Source organism: Brachypodium distachyon, chromosome 4 (genome assembly GCF_000005505.3).
Source record: "Brachypodium distachyon strain Bd21 chromosome 4, Brachypodium_distachyon_v3.0, whole genome shotgun sequence".
Taxonomy (NCBI): domain Eukaryota; kingdom Viridiplantae; phylum Streptophyta; class Magnoliopsida; order Poales; family Poaceae; genus Brachypodium; species Brachypodium distachyon.
The window spans coordinates 46,954,920-46,976,257 of NC_016134.3; the positions used below are offsets into that span (position 1 = coordinate 46,954,920).

Genomic DNA, 21,338 nt, shown 5'->3' on the forward strand with positions numbered 1-21,338 from the left:
CATCGCTGAAAACAGAAAGAAAAAAACACATCTCAATGAGCGGCAACAAAACCCAAACATCACCATAAACAGGAAAACAAAATAGAGCACATCTCAAAGTGCAGCAACAAACCCAGACATCGCCAAAAAAAACATCTTAAGGAGCAGCAAACAAACCCCAAACATCGCCAGAAACAGAAAAAAAAAAGAAGAGAAAAGAGAGGACATCTCAAAGAGTAGGGACAAAACACAAACATCGCCAAAAATAGAAAAAAAATGACACATCTCGAAGAACAGCAACAAAACCCAAACATCTCCTTGCAGGTAACATCCATTATTTCAGCATCCAACTACTACATACTGCTACAGAGTCCAGACAAAAGAAACTACAAGGTGTACAATTTTTCAGTCCCTATCCAACCAACCTCTCCATGGTTTATTTTCAGTTTTCACCACAACTAACTCAAAAGCCAGGCTCTACCATCTCTGTCCATTTTGCCTACTGTCAAATGGAAACCGCTCGCCGTTTCCCCCCCTGCGATCTTGCCATCTGCCTCTCTGTTGGTTGCCCTCATCCTGGTTCCTCTGCTTGTTGTTCCTTTGCTGGGAGCATCCACCGCCGCTGTTCCTTTTCCTGCCATATGTGCTCCACTGATCATTATTGGCATGGCCGCTGTTCCAGTTATTTGGTGGGCAATAGTTGTTGCTCGAGCTGCCCCAACTGGGGTTCACAAGGGCAGCACCCCAGCCGGAGCTGTTTTTGCTCCATTGATTCAAAGGCTTCACCAGGGCATCGCCCCAACCGGAGCTGTCTTTGCTCCATTTATTCAAGGGATCGTGCTTCTCTCCCCAACCAGTGTTGGGTCTCGAGCTGTCCTCCCACTTGTTGGATTCAGACAGCTTTTCTAGATAGATGTCCCAGTTTCCAGACTGGTTCGGAGCACACTTGTTATTAGCCTCGGTGTTGCCCCATCCAGTAGCTGGGGCATATACATTGTCTGCCTCAAATGGTAGCCGTACCTTATCCAGTTCAGCGACCAATTCAGGGTCAACTTCACAACTGTGATCGACCCTGTCAATGTACATATCAGGGTCAGGTAAAGGTATGTCAGAAGACTGACCATGATAATGAGCACAGAATCTTGACTTTGCATTCTGGAAATTCTCAAAGGCCGCTGAATCATCCCATTGCTCTATATCCTTATAGATAGAGGAAAACTGCTTGTTCTCGCAGAACCTTTTCCAGGAAATGCCGCCAACATGACAGCAAAATTCCCTTTCCCATAATGGGACCGGGCATTGATTATTCCCATCACTGTGTCCTGTAAGTATTAGAACAATATCAGATTCATGGAACCGGCATAATAATGCAGGAAGATAAAAGATTTCTTGCCTACTGCATTATGCAAATGGAAAATATAAATAGGGATCATATCAATAAATAATCTTCAGGCAAGATTGCTTAACACTCCACTCTACAAAATTCAAAACCACAGGCTGCTTTAGAATTTTAGAGTGAGTACAATGTCCCAGGGGAGAAAATGAATTGCCCAGCAGAAGTGCAATTCAAACCTAGACTAAACTAGGATATGAAAGTACTTGGAGTTGCCATGTATGAGGACAGGTGAAAAGATGAGTCAAACCAGAGGTGCATCTGTGAAGTTTCAACCACTTGACTAAAACCATGTCAGGGTAACAGTTCAACATAGAAAGTAAAGGACAGCTGAAGCACAGGGAGTCAAGTATTTTATGGAATCCTCGCATCAGGACAAGTGGTTTTTACAGTCTACTATTCAAATTTATGCCAAACATAGATAATTGTCACTGGAAACAGCACAACAAAGTGATATAAGGTAAGGTCAAGCTCCATCACAAGTAAATAATTTTCATTCGTAGAGAACGCCAACAATAAAGCATTCCTTTAATATGAAAGAGAAGATACTGAACAACTCATAACATACTAAACAACGGAGTGACTCGGAATGCTATTATATGGGTTTAACCCTAAAATGACAACATTCCTTCTAAAGGTGAGCAACTTTGTCACCACACAACTGCATCTTTAATTGCGGTCATTTAAATAGCAATGGCGATAATTGGTAGATTCAGATTAAAAAAAATGACCGTGTATCATCACAAAGATTATAGCTTTGAGGGCACAACATGGTCACATAAAACGTAGGATTTCTCACATGTCCCCAGTTGGTTTGATTTTTCTAATAGCATGATAACGAGCGAGTTAAAATTCAACGGTTCCCCATCCGCTAAAGACATATGAAGTGAATATACATCTTTGTCTTCTTTCCATTAGTACATTGTCAGACAGATGAGACAATTAGTATTGCGCAGATACGGCATCCCGATTTATTTATTTTTGGCTGAACCGGTACTCCGAATCCATGTCGGATTCCGAGTGTTACTGCCATGTCCTAAAAAAAAACTAGCCAAACCTGGCATGCAAATCTGAGTCCGATTCCACACCAGTTTCCATGTGTGTGTCCGAGTAACACTGTCTACACCGATTAGCATATAAAACTTCTCAGAACACTTTGAATGCCTTACAATCAATGTAGTTGTAAATAATTGGAGTGTATGAAAATTGTATGTTAGTTCCTCCCTCAATATCCAAGCCATGCTATGGTAGGTTTAGATGAGTCAAAACACCCTCACAACTAAACAAAGGGGCACAACAGGGACCAACTTCTTCTCTGGATTAGGCGATTTTCTATATTAATGACAGACCATGCATCCTAAAACATCAAAACTAGATTGTCATTTCCATCTCCCCAAGTCAAATTGGTGTTGTTAAAGCTCAGATCATGTTTTGTCAGAGCAGATGGATACTCTTTGCAGACTGCAGCAAAAAAAAGTGTCAATCTGCACCTTGCAACTGCAGTCAGATAAAGCTAGCATTTTTCTGGCATCCCTGCAGAGCAATTTCCGATAGTACGAACAGTTATGCACTAGCAACTCTGGTTCAAAGCCTGAACCGACTGGACCATTAGACCATGTCTACAATAGTGGTATCGTTCTCAAAGAACAGACAGATCCATTTCAGGCACACCAGGAAAAATCAATACGCAACAACAAGAATGAAGCTTTAGATGTCTAAGCCGACGAGGTCCTGGCCCGATTGAATGAAAACCCTAGATGATTACGTACTGCCACCTTCTCAATCAGATCGTGCTAACAAAAAAAATGTAATAGGAGGAAGACGGAGAAGAAGGGCAGCCAATCGGCCGGCGAATCCGTACCAGGACCCGGAGGCGGCGGCGGCGGCGGAGGGCGGCGGGGCCCGTCGTAGTGGCTCTTGGAGTTGTGCCACCGCCGGTTGCGACCCCCCATGGCCGGGACGATGAGGAGCACCTAGCGCTATTAGGCCGTTGATTCGCCGAGGCCGTCGACGGCAGCGGCGAGCCAGAGTAACGGCGGCCGGGAATAGGACGGGGACTCCGCCCCTGACCTAGCTACCTCGGCGTACGTGCGGGGGCGGAGGGCGACGCCCGCGGGGCAGGATTTGGGAAGGGCGGCGCCCGGTGTCCCTGGGTGGGGTTGGCTGCGGGGAGGTGTTGGATTATATAGACGGCGTGCCGGACGAGCGCACGAGGGGGGAGCGAGGCGGGCAGGACCAGGAAAGGCAACAAAGGCGGAAGACGAAGAGTGTACGGACCGAGCTAGGCTAGAAGGCATCCGAGCCGAGAGCCGAGAAAGGATTGGTGTCATGGCGGCACTGACTGCTGCATCGAAATAAAGTCCCCTTTTACTTTCTTTTCTATTACTACGGCGGTGTTCTTTCCGGTGGAGCCAAAACCAGTGAGGGCATCTAGGAAAATGAGGGTATGTTTTCACGAGTTGGCCAGATTTTTAAGTGTTTTTTGTGCTATCTTCTGCAGCCTGCATCAATCTCAATCCTCGTCTTTCAGATTTTAAGGTTTTTGCTAAATTTTATTCTGCTAAGGTTGTCCCTTGTTTATGATTGTTTTGTTTTGTTTTCTAGAATTAATAATGCTAGCGGATATGTTTTTGAAATTACTATGTGTGTGTATGTACGGTGTATCAAAAAACGTAATGACGCTTCACATCACAACCACATGTGGTTTCGTCTATGGTCTCTTTTCTCGCCTACTCATTCTCGCATACGCTTTCTCGACCATGACGTTTAGCTTTCCAATAGTAGGTACTAGAGCCGCACTCCACCATTTACATGGGTCGTATGGCTCTCAGGGTGAGGCCAACTAAATCGACAGACAAACATGTCCGTCTCTAGCAACACGAGAAAAATCAACATATGAACACATCAATGAAGCACTAGATGACATATAAAAGAGGAGGCGGATATGTTGCGACCCCCGTTGCCGGGAGGAGGATCACCAATCAAAGATGTGATTTGCCAAGACATTGGCAATATGCCGCCCCCTTACGTCGGTCGGGAATGTGATTTTCTTTGACCTAACTAGCCCGTCGTAGAGGGCCTGGGGATGTATTGGCTGCGGGAGTTTGGATTATACATATGATGTGGAGCATCAGAGCGGGTCTAAATAAAAAAGTATCCTCTCGATCCGGACTTACATGTACCGGAAGACTTAATAAACCCAATACCCGTCGTGGCTCCTTCGTCTTTGGCCAGCAACGTAGAAAAGTTCACCCTTTCGGAAAAAAATGCGACATACAAAAGTCTCTATTCTATCTTTATATCAATCAAATTCACCACATATTCATTGCTATCAATATTAATTTATTTATATTCTATAACTATATCGGTCAAATATATTAATATTTGATTCAAATATTACTACTCCCTCCGTCTCAAAATAAGTGATATCCAGGTCACTTATTTCACACGTCACTTATTTTTGACGACTCCTCTGACCACCGCCGCCCTTGTTTCCTCACTCGCCGGCTGCCGCCGGCCCAATTTCCCGCCGTCGCAGCTTGCACGGGCGCGCCACCTCCCCTTCCTCGAGGTCAGTCGCCAACCCCCTTCTTCCTCGTGTTCAATCGGCGCCGCGCTCTGCCCATTCTCCTCCGCCGGCCGCCGGCCGCCGTGCGCTATCCTTGCTCCTCCATTGCCAAACACTGGGCTGTGTCCACGTTTTGCATCGTGGATGCCTGCACGCCTGATGCTGGGCAGGCCGATTGCATCTGTGAAACCAAACGCGCCTTTTGGGACGGAGTGAGCACCGAGCAGTATCTCGGTTTGACTTGTGAGTCGCGGGAATATCTGCTCGTGCTCTTCTCTTGTCCACAGCCTCTTCACACTTTCATTTCAGCACGACTGCACCGTCCCTAACCTCCGGCCCTCCGAGATGCTCTCCGCCGCCATGACCACCCGCCCCGTAGGAGCCGCCAACTGCTCCCGCCGCCCGCAGCTCCCAGCGCGAGCCGCCCATTCCGGCCCGTCCTCCTCCTCCCCTGGTATACATCTGTACCTGCGTGCTCCTGTGTCCACTAGTACTCACTGTATTACTTAACCTGCCGGCCGTTTATGTACGTAATCCCGCGAGAGAAACTCCCGCAGGGATTCATGGACCCGGATCGGTGACCGAGGAAAAGTTGTCGTTCCTGCTCCGCCCGCGTTCAGTTCTGCTGTCGTCTGTGGCCGGTACGAGCTTGAAGCTACCCTGTTGTGACTCTTGTTGGCGACGTGTTTGATGAAATGGCTCTGAGACAGTTCTGTTTCTGCTGGGTTGCAGTGGGGAGTCTGGTTGCTGCTAGTGCCGCGAATGCTGCCGACCTTGGGGATTCTCTGGTGAGGGACCGTCGAGCCCCTTAAAATTTGTTCTGCTCTTATTGTTCTTCTGTCATATTGAGTCAGTACCGGGTGGCACTATCAAGCTACGGTTGCAGAATGGTTGATGACTTGATATTATTACCAAGTACTCCAGTGTAACACTGTACCGATTTCATAAGCTAGTCAACACACTCTGTGTAGGGAAATCAACCATCCCTACACTCTTGCAAAGTACTTCGAAACTATCTATGCTTTGTTCAGCCTTCTTGAGTTGAACCCTTGCTTGTTTGCATCCCTTTTATGCGATGCTAACAATAAATAGAGCTTCCGTTCTCTAGAAATGTCCGGGCTTCTTGTTTCTTGCTTGTTACATATCTCTTGGCAAATCTAAAATGGAAAATCTTTCTTTACGTGCGGTAATCCATGCAAACAACTTGTTTGTGTTCAGATAGGACCGCCGGGCCTTCTCTTGGCTGACTTAAGCATTGGAGATTGGTTTGGAGGATTGTTATTTTCAGCTGGGCAGCAAGCTAACGAGGCTGTTCTGGATCAATTGTCTGCTCTAAGTTTCACTAGGTCAGCTTTCTTTCTCTGCAGTTAATTTGCTGTACGCACAACATCCTTTCCTTTTCTTCTTGCTGTACATATCTTCTTTCTGACTTTTTTTTCTGTTCTTCAGTTTGGCAGTAATTTTTGGTGCTGGACTTGTAACTAGTTTGTCTCCTTGTACACTCAGTGTTCTGCCACTAACTCTAGGATATATAGGCAAGTATAGTGGTTATTTTTAACTGTCTTTTTTATTCTCAAAATTGGTTAGCACCAATGACACTGACATTAACACATTCTTTAAAAAATTCAGGCGCTTTTGGGGCTGGAAAAGATCGAACTGAGGTAATTTAAGACAACTAACCATATTCAGGTTCAGTATGTCATAAAAAAACAAGCGGAATTAATAGTCGACTTGTTCTATGACACCTACATTAGTACTTTGGCATGTTTATAGTGTATACCTCCCTCCATGTAATCAATGATATAAATTCAGTTCCTTTTGTTCTACCTAGTAGGTTGTTGGAAATTCAGTTGCTTTTTCATTAGGACTGGCAACAACCTTAGCCATCCTTGGTGTCGCTGCTTCTTTTGCTGGCAAGGCCTATGGGCAAGTAGGACAAGGCCTCCCAGTGGCTGCTTCTGGATTAGGAATCATCATGGGATTAAACCTTCTGGAGGTAAATGACAAGGCAAAATGAAGCTTCATAAGATTGACCGTGTCGATCAAACTTCTTTTTTCTACCATTTTGTGTTGCACCAAAACAATTATGGGCTGCTTTAATTATTGTTTCTTTTACTTCTATAACTGTAAGCTAGCTATCCTAAACTGTTCTCTTTCCTGGTTATCTTGTATCTGACAGGTAGTTGAGTTACAACTTCCCTCATTTTTCAGCGATTTTGACCCTCGAGCTGCTGCAGCTAACCTGCCTCCCAGTAATGCTTCTTGACATTATTATTTATTTCCTACCAAATACTCATATCATATGTTCCTTTTAATCATAATCAGTAATATCTTACTTTTTAAAACTGTATTCGATTGTCAGGTGTACAAGCATATCTTGCTGGCCTTACATTTGCATTAGCAGCATCACCTTGCAGCACACCTGTTCTTGCGACCCTTCTGGGATATGTTGCCACTTCAAGAGTACGCATTAAAGGATACATAAGTTGCCTTGATAGTTTCTTACGTATCTTAAAGATCAAAATAGAAAGAAAAAAAATCTGAGATTATTACTATAGATTTTAATTATTACATTACAGTTCTTTAAATTATTTGATTTCTAATACAGTATATGTTATCTTGCTTTATTTCTTTTCTAAAATGATGATGAAATCATGTCACCACAACTTAAACATTTTTCCTGCCAGGATCCGATTGTTGGGGGAAGTTTGTTGTTGACGTATACTACTGGCTATGTTGCACCTCTTCTAATTGCAGCTTCTTTTGCTGGAGCATTGCAGGTATACGCATTGCGCTAGACTTCATGATAAGCAGCAGTCTAATAGATGAAACCACACCTGTTTATTCTATTTTAATGTCTGATTAGTTAATTTCCTTCTGCAGAGTTTGCTCTCATTCAGAAGATATTCAACATGGATAAACCCTATAAGGTGTGTATTCTTAGTTTGTCTTTTCTGATCAAAATTATATAATCAACTCTCATATCTTTCTTTTTTGCTGGAAAAAAAAGCACTTCTCATATCAATGAACTTCTGTTATTTTTTATCAAGTTGTCATGTCTATACACATTCTTTCTGATTCTTGCCTTGGACTGGCTACCTAATTAACTATCTATATACACTGTATATTGAATGCCAATGGCCAACAACACAGGATAATGGCATATGTATAGCAAAGTTCCTTTTTGGGCAGACATTTAAAGTTAACATTATGTTACAGAAGCCGTGTATGCTGTTCTATACAATTTCACTTTCTTGGTTCAATGGGCATTCTTCATTTATTTATTTGGAAAAGATAGTATGTGAAACATACCATTTTATTTTCCGTTCCAAAGTACTGCTCGAAACTGTTTACGAAAAATCGTGCCATTCCTATTCCTCAGAGAGATTCTAACCAAGATCCTTTCTTGAAGGAAAAGATCCTCAGAAAAACACAATCATTTCTTTTAAGAATTGTATTTCCTTTTTTAATAATGCCTTGCATTAACATTTTCTTGGCAGTGGTGCATTTCTGTTGGGTGGAGGTGTTTATACCCTCCTGGACAAGCTGTTCCCTGTGACATCAATGGTGATGTAGAATGTTGAGTCGTAGGCCATTGCTGAACAAGAGCTGCAAGGCAAGGTTCACTGTTGTTGCACATGCCAATATATGTCATAGTTTCAATGTGAAGTAGCGAACAAAGTATCATCATTTCTTTCTAGCTTTTATAGGAATGTAAATTTATTCACGATAACCTAAATATCTTGATCTTGCAGTCCATAGAAACCTAGATAGCTTGACGTGATAAAGAAATTATACTATATGATTTGTATAATGATTCTCCAGCATGATTTTTGTAGGGTCAGTACAGAATCATTCTGCCTTTTACAACCGGGTAATAAATTAATCATACAGAAACACAGTAATGAACTTAAATGGCCTTCTACTTGCTGCAGCCTGCTCGAAACATTCCACTAGTCGCTTCCCTTGTTTAAACCTCTGTATTCTCTTGCCAATTACCTTGTCAATGTAGGACTCCAAGCTTGATCCAAACATGGGGGTTAAACTGAGTAGGAAATTTCTAAAACCCTAACAACAGTACATTTTGTTCTCAAACATAAATTCCCTTTCCAATTTCCTTATGATCAGTATCTACCACCATCTGGGACTGCCTGCATTCAAGTGCCATGCATATTATGTTAGCTAACATAAAAACATTCTTGATTGACACTATTTGTTTATTGTGATCTGAGAGAGTAAATCACTTGTTCATTGCGAAGTTTACTGCTCCTTGAGATGCACGTTGGAGCAGCAGCTTCCTTGCTTCAATTGCTATTCCCTCCGTCTGCATTTGAGAAAATCGGGATACTTCAGAAAGGCTGAGGAGATTTTTGTTTCTTGGTCATTTCTTTGTTTTCTTTCATTGCATCACCTCTTCTGGAAACCAAACCCCCGGCTTAGTGCTGCCTTCTAGAATTGCTAGAGCAAATGCAGCTGCTGCATAGCCCACTGATCTGAAAATAATCTGAACTGCTTAGCTTTAGAGCAAACAATATGTGCCAAAACAATGTCAACCACAATCACATTCTATATATCAAATGCACCAAGTTTGAGTTCTCCGAAATAAATTTGTATAATTTATGTTAGAGACTGTTGATTACAAAGAAGGATTAAGAAACTACTTAGGTTTATGAATGCTATGACGGCTCGTGTCACAGTTGTGCTTACACTGATAGACTGTTATGAGTAAATAACCCCATAGTGTTGTGCCCATTTGAATTCTCCAGATCAATCTGCCCAAACAAATCCAACGTGACTAAATGGCATCAACAGCTCCAACACACTGCCCTGGGGCATTGACATAGAAGTCATAATTAACAACAAATGTGTGCAAATACTTACTCTCATGGAGACACACTCTCCTACAATGCCATCAATTACTCTAATGAAAGGGTCAACACACTCAGTCAACTTTAGAACGATATTCTTATCCCGCAAAATGTCCTGCAAATAACCAATTGGGCATAAGAGTAATCTTAACACACTCCAACTTAGTGCCAAATATTGTAATTTCCTATTTTCAAGTTCGGATTGCTTGTGTGCATCCTCAGCCGCAAAGGCTGGGGGAGATCTCTCCTCCATTATCTAAAATCTGCTGGTTCTTATGACACCTCTAAGACCATTTTAGGACTATATATTACACCTAAAGATGACATGAATAAAACATTTTCTTAACTATTTTTTTAGTAAGTCAAAAAGTAGAAATACATTTGTTATTGTAAGTTTAATTTAATAAGCAAAGTTAGCCGATTTCCATTTCCATTCGCCTGAAGAAAGATTTTTTGCCACTATCTATAAGCTTTAAGTGCTGCTAGTGTTCATAATGTAAGTTACAGATGCTATAATGAAGCAGTGAAATAATTGTTAGTTTGATAAACAAGACGTACAGCAGGCAAGAAGTTTGCGAAAGTTTCCATTCCCCAATTCCAGATGAAAGGATCAGAGCCAAATCGAGCACTAACAGTTGGCACACCTAAAAATTTATGTGTGCTCTTCACCTCCGGTAAGTTCCTGAATTGTTCAAGTAATATGACAATGGCTTTTTCTTGGACAAAGAGAATGGCTTGTTACAGATGAACATATAATTTTTGTTGTAATTAGTAAGTTCTTAAAAATGCTAATTAATACTAGAATGCAAATAATATATTATATATCCAAGAACTTACAGCAAATAAACATCTTTCTTTCCAATCCCTTCCCCAAAATCAATATTGCGAGCCCCACTGTAGGGTTTTAGTTTTATTTCTCTCCCTGAATTTTTCAGTAAAAAAAATCAGTAATGGCTCTCGATTCACTGAGAAAGTTCATATGGATAGGAAACTCAAATGGAAGAGAACCTTTATGGTAAGCAATTACATCCTCCCCAAGAAGTAAAAAACTTGTCCCCAATGCAGTTGGGCCTGCACCACCTGTGCCTGCGATATAATAGAAGAATCTAAAAGGGAAATTTAGTAAGATTGGTTTGAAATAGAAGTGAAAGTATTCAACTTTAACAGTTTTTCATGTTTTCGAAGTTCCCAAGTCTGGCCAAGCTTCCTGACCTTAGTCTTTCTGGTTCACCACAGTTCTCGCTTTTTGCAGCACGTACAAGCTCAGCTGCCATCACTATAATTATATAAAATGAGCACATTATGAACTAAAAAAATAAAAAATTCTAGTAGAAAATAAGCAAGGTATCACTAAATGTTATGTGAATAGTTGACAGCATAAGCACTAATCCCTCCGGTCCATACTAAATCAGCTACACTTATTATGGATCAATCCGTTGGGGGAAAATAGCTGATGTAGTATAATAGACAATAGTCCATCTCCAGTATATAAGTTTGTCATTTAAATATTACTGGAGTAATTTCTAGAAACAAATCGACAGGAAAAGTTGACTAATGGTAATGTAAATGTTACCATTACTGACTCCAGGAGATATCCCTGCAGTTATGAGAGCCGGAACACCGGCAGCTTTTGCTTCTTCATGTAAAGATTTTGCTCTCCAGGAATAGTCCATTCCATCACAAACATCAGCATATCCTGTCTGTTCAGCAAAGGTCAGTTATGCATGCAAATTAAGGGCTTCCCCAATGTGTAAAACATACAACAAGCACAGTAAAAGGATTCAAGTCATTCAGCACCACTCTATTATATGCATTTGAGCATTAAACATTTCATGGCTCCACCTTAGTAGATATTGCTGCCTGCATGACTGCGCACTTGTCCTCCCTTTGGAAAGGTCCAGCAGCATGAACCACTAAATCCACACCTGAGAGATTAAATATAACTAAATATAAAAACTCCATAATAGTGTACCACTAATAACATTAGATGATATCAGTGTGGCAAATGTTGTCATGCTATAGAAATGTACTTTCTCTGATCCATAATAAGTGTCTCGGATTTAATTTAGTACAATTTTGTACTAACTTTGTGCTAAATCCGAGACATTTATTATGGATCAGAGAGAGTAGAATATATGACATAGAGAAAGCAAAACCCTGATTTAAAGTACTGCATGGGACAGTATTATAAAAGATTTTGCGTTCTTTCCTTAAGCCTTTAGCTCTTTAATTTTTGCTTTTTCGGGAGCAAATATCTTTTTTATAGAGATGCAAAAATGACTTTCTGTCAAAATAAAAATTTACAGGATCGTAGGTGCATGAATGTTTATACGTGGATTTTTTCAGAATTATTTGAACACTTGAAGTATTAAAAAAAAATCATCCCAGGAGCATACCATTCAGCGCCTCTATCATGGAAATGCACAATCCCTCCACCGAATTACAGCTTCTCAAGTTGGTGCCCTGGACGAGCTATGCTCTCCATTTTATTTTATTTTGTGGTTAAGAAACATTGCACGTAGAAAGTAGAATAAAACCGCTTACAGCCTTGAAGAAAAATAGGGATATACAAATATGGGGAAGAAGAGCTGGAAAGAAGAAGAAAAATGCTAGCTGAGGCAGTTATTAAACGGTGGAATCGAAAAAAAAAGGAGAACATGCAGAGTAATTGTCTGCGATGTAATTAAGCTAATTGATAGGATTTGGCTCCGGCCCTCGATTTCAATATGACTTTGACAAAAGGGAAATCATGGAGCAAAATCTTGCAAAAAAAACGTACAGATGTTACACGTGAGGTGCCGATAACGTACAGAGTGTGGCACCTATATAACTCTTGCCACTGGTGGCAATTAATAAGTGTAGAGCAGCGAAAGAAGCAATCAAGCTTACTCTCCATGACTGCCTCCAGCCTGCGTGCATTGTGAATGTCGAGCTGGACGAACTCGGATCGCTCCCCGAGCTTAGACACCAGCTTCGTGCCTTTCTCCCTGCCCAATCAATTAACTCGATCGTCAGTTACAGCCTTACTTACGGGCAGATGGAGCTCCTTTTATCAGTTTTGTTTCTACCTGTTCCTGCCGGCGACGAGGATGCTGAGGTCGGGGCGGAGGTCGGAGAGCGCGGTGGCCGTTGCGCCGCCAGCACGCCCGGTGCCGCCAAGCACCAGCACGCGCCGGGGCGCCGCCGCCGACTTGCCGCCGCCGCTGCTCGCGGCCACGGCGGAGGCCTTGCCAATGCATGCTCTCACCATTGTTCTTCTCTTATTCTTCTAGCTAGCTTGGTCGATCATTGATCGCGTGTGTGCAAGAAGAGAGGGCTGTGGGACGGCCGGACGGAGCGGGTCGCCTTGTTGTAATGGCAGTTGGGGATAAAATACCGTTCCGCGCGCGTTAAAGAAAGGAGCACGAGCTATGATGCATGCGCCATGTGCGCATACATGGTCGCCGTTGACTTGATTTGCTACCTGCACAATGCAGCCGGGCATCATGCACTGACTAGATAAACAAGTTGTACCAAAATTTTATTTAAAAAATGTTGGACATCATCTATTGTTTTTAGATCATGTAATTATATTCGTTCCCGTTTTAATAATTTGGTTGCTCAAAATGTGGTGGTTTTGCGTAATTTTTCCCCTCAAAATCAGACTACTGGCTAGCCAACGAGCAAAACCTAAGCGAAAAAGAATGACTGTTTCAAATTTTATTTTCACTAAGAATTTCAAAATATTACTAAGGTTTCATCTCGGTTTGTGAAACAGGCGTGAAACTCAAGTGAAACAAGAATAAAAGTTAAATTTTTAAATTTATTTTGCTGTCACTAAAATTTTGAATCTTGGAACTCAAGTGTCATTTAAAAAAGAATTATAGCGTGAAGGGTGGATATATACTGGCTCATCCACTATCGAGCCAGCTCAACTCCGTTAACTAAGCTCGTTGCAACAACGTGGATTCTATAAGGTCTTGGAATAAAAAAAAAAGCATCTCCGTTGAATCTTTTTCTTTGGTAGTGTGTTAACATCCGAGTAAGCTTAGGCCCGGATCATGTATTAAGTGTGTAGGTTGCGTGCACATGGTTTTATAGTATTTATTTTTTAAAGAAAAATAAGAGGCTTTCATCTACAAGTAAAAGGTTATGCAGCAGACTAAGCAACACCAGACAAAGAATAAAAGGTTATGTACCACGCATCTGTTGTCAATAACGATTGAATATTAATTAGAAATTAATATCCAACTAGTTAATTTAGATCCAAATTTCCAACCTCAGTCTGGTTCAAGCAGCTCACTTTTCTTTCTATGCGTAAATGCCCTTTTTTCTGTTTTTTTTTTGGCAAATGACATGTTTTTTTTCTCATTGTTGTCGGAAAAATGTCTTGTTAAAGAAAAAACTCTGAAACATTATGTGATTGTGTTTGGGTCTTCAATATACTTGTAAATTTTCATATGCAAAAAGGAGAAATTTGATGTCCTAGAAAGCAAAATTCAGTGCTCTAAAAAGCAAAAACAGTTAGCACCAAAATTGTGTTTTTTTTTGCATGTAAACTCAAAACTTATTGTTTTGGCATGTAAATTTGCATGCACATGGAAGACAACACACATTGACATGTGTGATTTGTTTTGCTAATATTTTGACAATGTATTTTTTTTCCTCCACCGAGAGCATCTGCACCTGCTGCACCTTAGAATTTTCGCCCTCTATTTTATTTTTGTTTTGAATGGAAAAAACAAGATACTTTATTTGTTAAAAGATTTTTTTGACCGTAATTAAGATGCCCTAATTTATCCGACAACCAAAAAAGGTGAAGCGCCAACGAGGCAAAACAGAAGGCCGCGTTTGCGGTTGCGGCGCTTGATGCTAAACCTAACCCCCCCAAGCAACCAATCCGAACCTCGTTGCCGTCTCCATCAGCATTCATCCAGGGCAGGGCATTCTTCGCCGCTAAGCAAGCCAGGCCCCGGAGTCCGGACGATGATACTGCTCTAGCCCTGGTGATTTCTGCGGTGTTTCAGATTTGGGGGATTCGGTGTCACTTTCGATTTCGGGTGGGTGATTGGCTTTTGATCCATGGTGGGGGTGCTGTCGAACCGGGTGGACCGGGAGGATGTCGCCGCCGGGGATCACATCTACTCATGGAGAGCCGCCTACATCTACGCCCACCACGGTCGGTAACCCCCCTCCCTGCCCTTCCTTCTTCCCCCAACGAATCAGCCCCTTCTGCATATCTCTATATCCATTGATTCGTCAATTATCCGATGATTGATTGATTAAGCAACCCTGCCGCCAGTAATCTCTACCCTAATCCTCCGGGAACATATGCTCTGCAACGATAGATGTGTTGTTCATCTCAAAATCGCACTATTTGGCGGCTTCTGCCTGCAATGCGTTCTCCCAGTCGGAGGAATTAAGTTTGCCAGCTACAGGATGCGGTGGAAGTGTTTGGACTCGCCCCGTTGAGGTGACGTTTGTCGAGGTCTTGCAAACAACCATGGATCTCTCAAGTTTTGCTCTTTGGCGTGGAAGGATGGATTCATCGTCAACGAATCCGTTTGGGTTCTCTGCGCCATTGGACACCTTTCCCCTAACCCAGCAGAAGGCAGCAGCTCCATAGGAGGCATGGTTGATGGTGGCGTAAATGAGGATCCAGGAGGGAACAAAAGAAGGTTTCAACACCGTGATAATCCTGGTCATCTGGCGAGGGGAGAATACAATGCTTTTTAATGGGATCTCCTCTGCTATGCTGGATGTGTGGTGTCGAGAATGCACAATGAAGCGGGTGCTTGGATTCAGGCCGGCCAGCCGGTGCAAAGGCGTTTGTGAGTTTAGAGTGATTTAGCCATTGGGTCTGCACCTGATTGTTCAGTCTGTATTGTTAAGAATCGACCGCAGGCTTCAGCCACCCTGTACATTTGTAAATTGGCTTTCCAGCTCTTTATGTCTGATAGAAGGCCCGCAAAGATTTTGCTTGCTCGTAAGACTACTCTGAATAGGATCTTACAGATTGATCCCTTCCTTCTGATGCCCCATCTTCATCAAATCCACTCTCGTGCTGCCTATACTTACCACTTTACCAGTTCTCGTCTCTATACATACGCTCCTTATGCAATACTTGTTCATGCTGCAGTCTTGAGTCTTGACTTGTTTACTTCTTTTTTGTGGAGTCTTTACTTGTTTGCTTGTACACTGTACACAGTAGTCCTTACTAGCTTGATCTATCATTTTCAGGGATATACGTGGGAGATGGCATGGTTATCCATTTCACTAGAGCTGCTGGACATGAAATTGGGACAGGAACATTCTTGGACAAGTTTCTGTTTAGCTCCTCTCCATCGACGGTGGATGGCCCTCCCTGCCAGAAATGCGGTCACCTTATCAAGCCTCAGGGAGTCATAATGTCCTGCCTCGACTGCTTCTTGGACGGCGGCAATCTCTACCTCTTCGACTACGCCGTGTCACCCTCTTTCTTCCTTGCCAAAGCACGTGGAGGAACATGCACTATGGCTCCATCTGATGCTGCTGATCTTGTCATCCACCGTGCCCGTCACCTTCTGAACAATGGCTTTGGCATGTATAGCCTGTTCAAGAACAATTGCGAAGACTTTGCGATATACTGCAAGACGGAGCTGCTTGTCGAGACTTCTTACAGTGTTGGGCGCAGTGGACAGCTGGCATCGCTGACAGCTGCGTTCAGTGCGGTTGCCTCTTCACCGCTGCGTTTCCTGACAACCAGCGCTGGCGGTCTGGCAATTGTGACAAGCAGCATGTACTGCATGGGGCGATATGTTTCGGATATGGGTGTTCGCCGTGATGTTATGAAGGTGCCTGTGGAAAGGATCGTGGAGCACTGGGTTGATAATGTAGTAGCTCAAGGAGCCACACAGATGGAGGCGGCAACACCAGGAGGCTCATCGGAGTTGCCAAAGGAGCTTGCTCAAAAGGAAAGTGTTCTTTAGGTGTGGTGTTCTCGTTGGTCGATCTGATTTGTGATGATTTGCTGCCCAATTCCCTAAACAATGTATACTGGGTGTACTTGCTCGTGTAAATTAATCTACATCTGAAATGAGTAGCAATATGTATCATTCTACGGGATATTGAAAGGTTATATGATGCAAATCGCTTGTTACATTTAACCAGGGTTGTTTCGGCACAATTTCGTTCAACCTTGAGATCTGAATTCTGTTGTATACATAGTTTTGACTTGATGCAGCGTAGTCCACATTGTATCCTTTTGTCTATTATAGGTGCTGTTTTTTTTTTCCATTCAGTAATATTCTGGAGTTTTCATAATAGTCGTGTGCCATCTTGGTGTGTGTAATTCTAAAAACAGAATATTGATGTATGTAATAGCTTAAGCCGATGCCTTTTTCATCAATAATGTTCAGTGATATTTCTGTCATGATACAGTTCAGCTATTCAGGTATTGCTCCCTTGTACTGTAACGGTTTTACCTGACAATTTTGTGATACAGTTTTGCTGGCTCTACGTTTTTCAAGCACACAAAATCATTATGTTATTTACAGCCTTTTCCAGAACAGGTTGACCAAGTAATCATACTGAACGGCATTGGAGAGGATTCTGCTTGCTGCAGGCTGCCCGCACGACTTGTTAGCTACTTTCTATCCTTGATAATACCTCCAGAACTCGTAAGTTTTTACGAGAGTTGATCGACAAAATTTGCGTGCTGTATCCAGATTCAATTGTATGTTATTTCCACTTTTTTCTCACACATATATTCCCAGGATAACTTCCTTTGGATCAGTCTCTACCATCCAGGAAGGCCTGCCAGTCCATGTGACAGAACTATGTTAGCAACTATACACAATATCAGTTGACCACTTAAATTGTGAAACTGGAGAGAGGGGAAATCACTTATTCATCACGAAGTTTGTTGTCCCTTGCGACGCACGCTCAAGAAGCAGCTTCCTTGATTCAACTGCTATCCCCTCTGGCTGCATTACGAATAATTGAGATGGTTTTGTAAGTATAAAGGAATTTCTCTAAAAATTTTGCAAGGCACAATGAAATTTCTTGTGTTAATCATTCCACTGATTTCTCCTTCCATTAAGTACTATTCACCTCTTCCGGAAACCAAACGCCTGGCTGTGTGCTTCCCTCCAGAACTGCTAGAACAAATGCAGCCACTGAATAGCCCACCGATCTGAAAATCCATTATAAGATGCTTAGTATTATTTTGCAGAAAGTGATTTTGTATGAAACTAACAGGCATTACATAAGAAGCTGCATCATTTCAAGTGTTAAAATGCACAAATCTGATTAAGTAAATTTTTCTTAGCTTAAATAAGCACAGATACAGATGGCTTCCACATAGAGAAGCCTTAAAACCAAAGGAAATTCTTGAATATATAGTAAAATTTTCTAATGCTATGCTCTTATGTGGAGAAAATTAATGTTAATCTCACTACAGGCTATTGAAAAATAATCTGATAGCTGGTGATAATTAATGGTAAAAGATCAATTAGGTAATGGATCTTGTGAATGCTCAGTTGCTCATGCAGAAGCCTGTACTTACACAGATAGCTTCTTATGAGAAAACAATCCAATAGTACTCCGGCCATTCGAACATTCCAAGTCTACCTGCACAACAAAATAAATTTGATCCAACAGTGATCATAATTAGCAGCACATACAACTCTGGACACAGATTTTTAGGTGGAATTTTTATGCTCTTACTATAGACACAGCTTGAGTAGAAAATAGTGTGCTATTATTCTGGAGTCTGCACAATGCTTGAACAGAACTGCTATTTTATGAAACAGAGGTAAAGAGAACACTTACCCTCATGGAGACACGCTCTCCTGCAATGCCATCAATGGCTCGAACAAGGGGATCAACTAATTCAACCAACTCTCGAACCTTATCTTTATCCCTCAAAAACTCCTAAAATACCAAGTTAAAGTCAGATATACTCCAAAATAGAACTAACTCAACGTTTGTTTAGAAGAGCACTAACTCATTTACTTCATCCTAAATATTAATCTTTTTGTTTAAAGATTTCAGGCCCAGTAGCTAACTGCTCAAATTTCAGATAAGTTCTATTGGTTATTTGCAACTTCCACCATCTTTAATTATTAATATGACTCGAATACTAATGGCAACAAAAACTAAAAGGTCTTGAAAGAAGTAACTTAAAAAAATGGATAACTGAGAAGACATACAACAGGTAAAAAGTTTGCGAAAGCCTGCATTCCCCAATTCCAGAAGAAAGGAGCGGTACCAAATCGAGCGCTAACAGTTGGCACACCTAAAAATTTATGAGCACTCTTCACTTCAGGCAAATTCCTGAAATTGTCGCCATTGGATGTATTGTTAGCCGATTACAAGATAAAACAGAAACAATATAACCTGACCACATTGGATTTCTGGTTTGTCATTAATATAATACCCAGAAGTACTTACAGTAAGTAAACATCTCTCTTTCTGACCCCTTTTCCGAAATCAATGTTCAGGGCTCCGCTGTAAGGCTTCAGTTTGATTTCTTCTCCTAAATTGGCAATGAGAATGAATATGTCCTGTTCTATCCACTGACAAATCCATAGGTGCAGTAGTGAAGAAGTCAAAAGTACCTTTGTTGTATGCAATTACGTCCTCCCCGAGAAGCAAAAAACTTGTTGCCAATATTGTTGGGCCAGCACCACCAGAACCTGCAGTATAATAGAAGAATCTAAAAAGGATTTAGCAACATAGAACACTATATGAATGCATAGGAATAGTAGCCAGATCTAAGATATATCCAGAGTCAAATCCAACGAAACTTTCTGTACTTAATGCCTGTTTTGACTTTTCCTTTTCTGGGAAAATATAGAGCTCTCCTAACCTTAGTCTTTCAGGTTCTTCATTTTCACTTCTGGCAGCATTCACAAGCTCAGCAGCCATCACTGTTAGAAAACAATATAATACAATGTTAAGCACTAATTATTTTTTAGGATATGACACTCTTCTATATATCTACAGCTATTTCTTGGATTCGCATGTCATTTGTCTAAGTTACTACAATAAAATGGACAAAGATAAACAAGGACATTCACAAACATTAATGGAAACAAGTCAAAGAACATATAAGTTGTTGTATATAGGAAGGTGGTGACCATTGCTCACTCCAGGATATATGCCAGCAGTTGTAATAGCTGGAACACCTTGAGCTTTGGCTTCCTCATGGAAAGCTTTCGCCCTCCATGAATAGTCCATATCATCACAAACATCAATATACGCTGTCTGTTCAGAAAAAAAAGCCAATGACCTCTTTCAGTTAAGCAACATATGACAAAAAAAAAAATCGATGCGCTGGCCTCGAGCAGAGCACGTTTTCTCACCTTAGTTGATATCGCGGCCTGCAACACGGTGCACTCGGCCTCCCTCTGGAAAGGTCCAGCGGTATGAACAACTAAATCCACACCTGGGGAAAGTTCAGATTGATCTTCCAGTCAGTTATGTTTCTCATTTAGGAAAACTATACGTCGGTGACTTGGTGAGTCTCTCTCAAGTCTCAACTACGCGCGGTGTAAGAGCAGGTTATTGCATCACTAACCCTGTAGTGCTTCCTCCAACATGGCCGCGTTGCCGGTATCAATCTCCACAAACTTAGACTGCTCGCCGAGTTTAGATGCCAAAGATTCACCCTTCTCCCTGGTAAATTAGAACGACACATGTAAACAGAGGCTAGCCAGAGAAGTAGTACAGGGGCTAACAGCAGTCCCATGTTTTTTTTTCTTTCTCAGAGCAAATAAACTAAACTGGATATTTTAATCTGGTTTGCATTGGTTCAAGTGTGTCAGCCTGCTAATTATGATAGTACTAGCGACGAACTAAAAAATGCGGCTCCGGTTAATTTCCAGCTGATGGAATGGGAATTACGCGACCGGAAAGATGAGACGACGGTACGGTAGATGAGGTAATTGATGAGTTAGTTACCGGTTCCGGCCGCCGACGAGGATGCTGAGGTCAGGGCAGAGCTTGGAGAGCGCGGTGGCCGTGGAGCCGCCGACGCGGCCGGTGCCGCCGAGCACGAGCACGCGGGCGCTCGAGCGCGGCCTGCCCGGGGCAGCGTCCGTGGATGCCGCGGGGGCGGCGGCGGAGGCCGAGGCTGCCGGAGGGGTGCGGAGCGGCATGCACGCTCTCACCATGGCGGCCATGGCTGGCTGTGCGAGGAGTGCTGGTGCTACGCGCGGCGGTCTGAGCCACCCGTGTGAGGTGGGCGGGGGACGAGAAGAGGGAGAGGTGGGTTTGGTACGTGGATGCTGTTTGGTTGTGTACGTGGAGGCTGGTGGGCCGTCGATAACATCGGTTGTGTGCGTGGAGGCTGCGCGGCCGTCGATGGTATTGTGGGTAAGTATAGTGTACGTACATTTGATTGCTTGAATTGTGTTACAGTATTTTTCTTTTTCTTTCGAGAAGTAAATACGACAAGGAAGTTATTAGGAACGGAGGGAGCCGTATTTAAGAACGGAGAGAGTACATGACATCCTATTTCTCAGACGCTGTCAAAATAAAAATAGAAAACTACTAAGTGTTTCTCAGA

The 21,338-nt window shown here is 42.3% G+C and overlaps 5 protein-coding genes across 8 annotated transcripts; 2 read left to right on the plus strand and 3 right to left on the minus strand.

Moving 5' to 3' along the window:
* Positions 1-271: 271 nt before the first annotated feature.
* Positions 272-3,721, minus strand: LOC100834260 (trinucleotide repeat-containing gene 6B protein). The gene is made up of 2 exons (XM_010240451.3): positions 3,234-3,721; positions 272-1,301 (listed from the first exon to the last, which is right to left on the minus strand). Exons 1-2 carry the CDS (start codon positions 3,322-3,324, stop codon positions 457-459), a joined length of 936 nt encoding a protein of 311 aa, XP_010238753.1. The 5' UTR covers positions 3,325-3,721; the 3' UTR covers positions 272-456.
* A 1,261-nt stretch (positions 3,722-4,982) lies between these two features.
* On the plus strand, positions 4,983-8,778 carry LOC100834559 (cytochrome c-type biogenesis ccda-like chloroplastic protein 1). Its single transcript, XM_003578908.4, has 12 exons — positions 4,983-5,394; positions 5,498-5,581; positions 5,673-5,728; positions 6,159-6,286; positions 6,390-6,475; positions 6,570-6,601; positions 6,775-6,936; positions 7,120-7,192; positions 7,303-7,403; positions 7,628-7,720; positions 7,824-7,870; positions 8,441-8,778. Exons 1-12 carry the CDS (start codon positions 5,286-5,288, stop codon positions 8,514-8,516), a joined length of 1,047 nt encoding a protein of 348 aa, XP_003578956.1. The 5' UTR covers positions 4,983-5,285; the 3' UTR covers positions 8,517-8,778.
* LOC106866586 lies at positions 8,631-13,090 on the minus strand. 3 transcript variants are annotated; one of them, XM_024454937.1, is made up of 13 exons: positions 12,877-13,090; positions 12,698-12,795; positions 11,651-11,733; positions 11,382-11,508; positions 11,021-11,084; positions 10,817-10,914; positions 10,646-10,730; positions 10,367-10,490; positions 9,822-9,923; positions 9,648-9,712; positions 9,352-9,433; positions 9,185-9,264; positions 8,631-9,091 (listed from the first exon to the last, which is right to left on the minus strand). In XM_024454937.1, the coding sequence occupies exons 1-13, from the start codon at positions 13,056-13,058 to the stop codon at positions 9,031-9,033; spliced, it is 1,251 nt and encodes a 416-aa protein (XP_024310705.1). In that variant the 5' UTR covers positions 13,059-13,090; the 3' UTR covers positions 8,631-9,030. The 3 variants fall into 3 exon arrangements, 2 of the variants coding, with proteins under 2 accessions (XP_024310705.1, XP_024310706.1); XR_002960287.1 differs by having other exon boundaries at positions 9,029-9,091; positions 9,352-9,428; XM_024454938.1 differs by having other exon boundaries at positions 8,631-9,428.
* Positions 13,091-14,601: 1,511 nt separating this feature from the next.
* Positions 14,602-17,037, plus strand: LOC100835167. Its single transcript, XM_003578910.4, has 2 exons — positions 14,602-14,966; positions 16,028-17,037. The coding sequence occupies exons 1-2, from the start codon at positions 14,870-14,872 to the stop codon at positions 16,753-16,755; spliced, it is 825 nt and encodes a 274-aa protein (XP_003578958.1). The 5' UTR covers positions 14,602-14,869; the 3' UTR covers positions 16,756-17,037.
* A 96-nt stretch (positions 17,038-17,133) lies between these two features.
* LOC100834860 lies at positions 17,134-21,037 on the minus strand. Of its 2 annotated transcripts, XM_003578909.4 has the most exons (13): positions 20,732-21,036; positions 20,349-20,446; positions 20,134-20,216; positions 19,909-20,035; positions 19,638-19,698; positions 19,387-19,484; positions 19,220-19,304; positions 18,979-19,102; positions 18,599-18,700; positions 18,333-18,397; positions 17,879-17,960; positions 17,672-17,751; positions 17,134-17,581 (listed from the first exon to the last, which is right to left on the minus strand). In XM_003578909.4, the coding sequence occupies exons 1-13, from the start codon at positions 20,950-20,952 to the stop codon at positions 17,524-17,526; spliced, it is 1,284 nt and encodes a 427-aa protein (XP_003578957.1). In that variant the 5' UTR covers positions 20,953-21,036; the 3' UTR covers positions 17,134-17,523. The 2 variants fall into 2 exon arrangements, with proteins under 2 accessions (XP_003578957.1, XP_010238754.1); XM_010240452.3 differs by lacking the exon at positions 19,638-19,698 and having other exon boundaries at positions 19,387-19,464; positions 20,732-21,037.
* Between the last annotated feature and the right edge of the window lie 301 nt (positions 21,038-21,338).

What these genes read in the sequence shown, in the direction of transcription:
- LOC100834260 (XM_010240451.3), bottom strand. Translation starts at nt 3,324, where the DNA reads ATGGGGGGTCGCAACCGGCGGTGGCACAACTCCAAGAGCCACTACGAC. An exon ending in GCCGCCGCCTCCGGGTCCTG is followed by an intron (nt 1,302 to 3,233) that starts GTACGGATTCGC and finishes TAATACTTACAG; the next exon opens with GACACAGTGATGGGAATAAT.
- LOC100834559 (XM_003578908.4), top strand. Translation starts at nt 5,286, where the DNA reads ATGCTCTCCGCCGCCATGACCACCCGCCCCGTAGGAGCCGCCAACTGC. An exon ending in TGCAGCTAACCTGCCTCCCA is followed by an intron (nt 7,193 to 7,302) that starts GTAATGCTTCTT and finishes TTCGATTGTCAG; the next exon opens with GTGTACAAGCATATCTTGCT. An exon ending in GATATGTTGCCACTTCAAGA is followed by an intron (nt 7,404 to 7,627) that starts GTACGCATTAAA and finishes TTTTCCTGCCAG; the next exon opens with GATCCGATTGTTGGGGGAAG.
- LOC106866586 (XM_024454937.1), bottom strand. Translation starts at nt 13,058, where the DNA reads ATGGTGAGAGCATGCATTGGCAAGGCCTCCGCCGTGGCCGCGAGCAGC. An exon ending in GAGAGTGTGTCTCCATGAGA is followed by an intron (nt 9,713 to 9,821) that starts GTAAGTATTTGC and finishes TTGTTTGGGCAG; the next exon opens with ATTGATCTGGAGAATTCAAA. An exon ending in ACTCATAACAGTCTATCAGT is followed by an intron (nt 9,434 to 9,647) that starts GTAAGCACAACT and finishes GATTATTTTCAG; the next exon opens with ATCAGTGGGCTATGCAGCAG.
- LOC100835167 (XM_003578910.4), top strand. Translation starts at nt 14,870, where the DNA reads ATGGTGGGGGTGCTGTCGAACCGGGTGGACCGGGAGGATGTCGCCGCC. An exon ending in CTACATCTACGCCCACCACG is followed by an intron (nt 14,967 to 16,027) that starts GTCGGTAACCCC and finishes TATCATTTTCAG; the next exon opens with GGATATACGTGGGAGATGGC.
- LOC100834860 (XM_003578909.4), bottom strand. Translation starts at nt 20,952, where the DNA reads ATGGCCGCCATGGTGAGAGCGTGCATGCCGCTCCGCACCCCTCCGGCA. An exon ending in TCTCATAAGAAGCTATCTGT is followed by an intron (nt 17,961 to 18,332) that starts GTAAGTACAGGC and finishes ATGGATTTTCAG; the next exon opens with ATCGGTGGGCTATTCAGTGG. An exon ending in GCGTTTGGTTTCCGGAAGAG is followed by an intron (nt 17,752 to 17,878) that starts GTGAATAGTACT and finishes TTCGTAATGCAG; the next exon opens with CCAGAGGGGATAGCAGTTGA.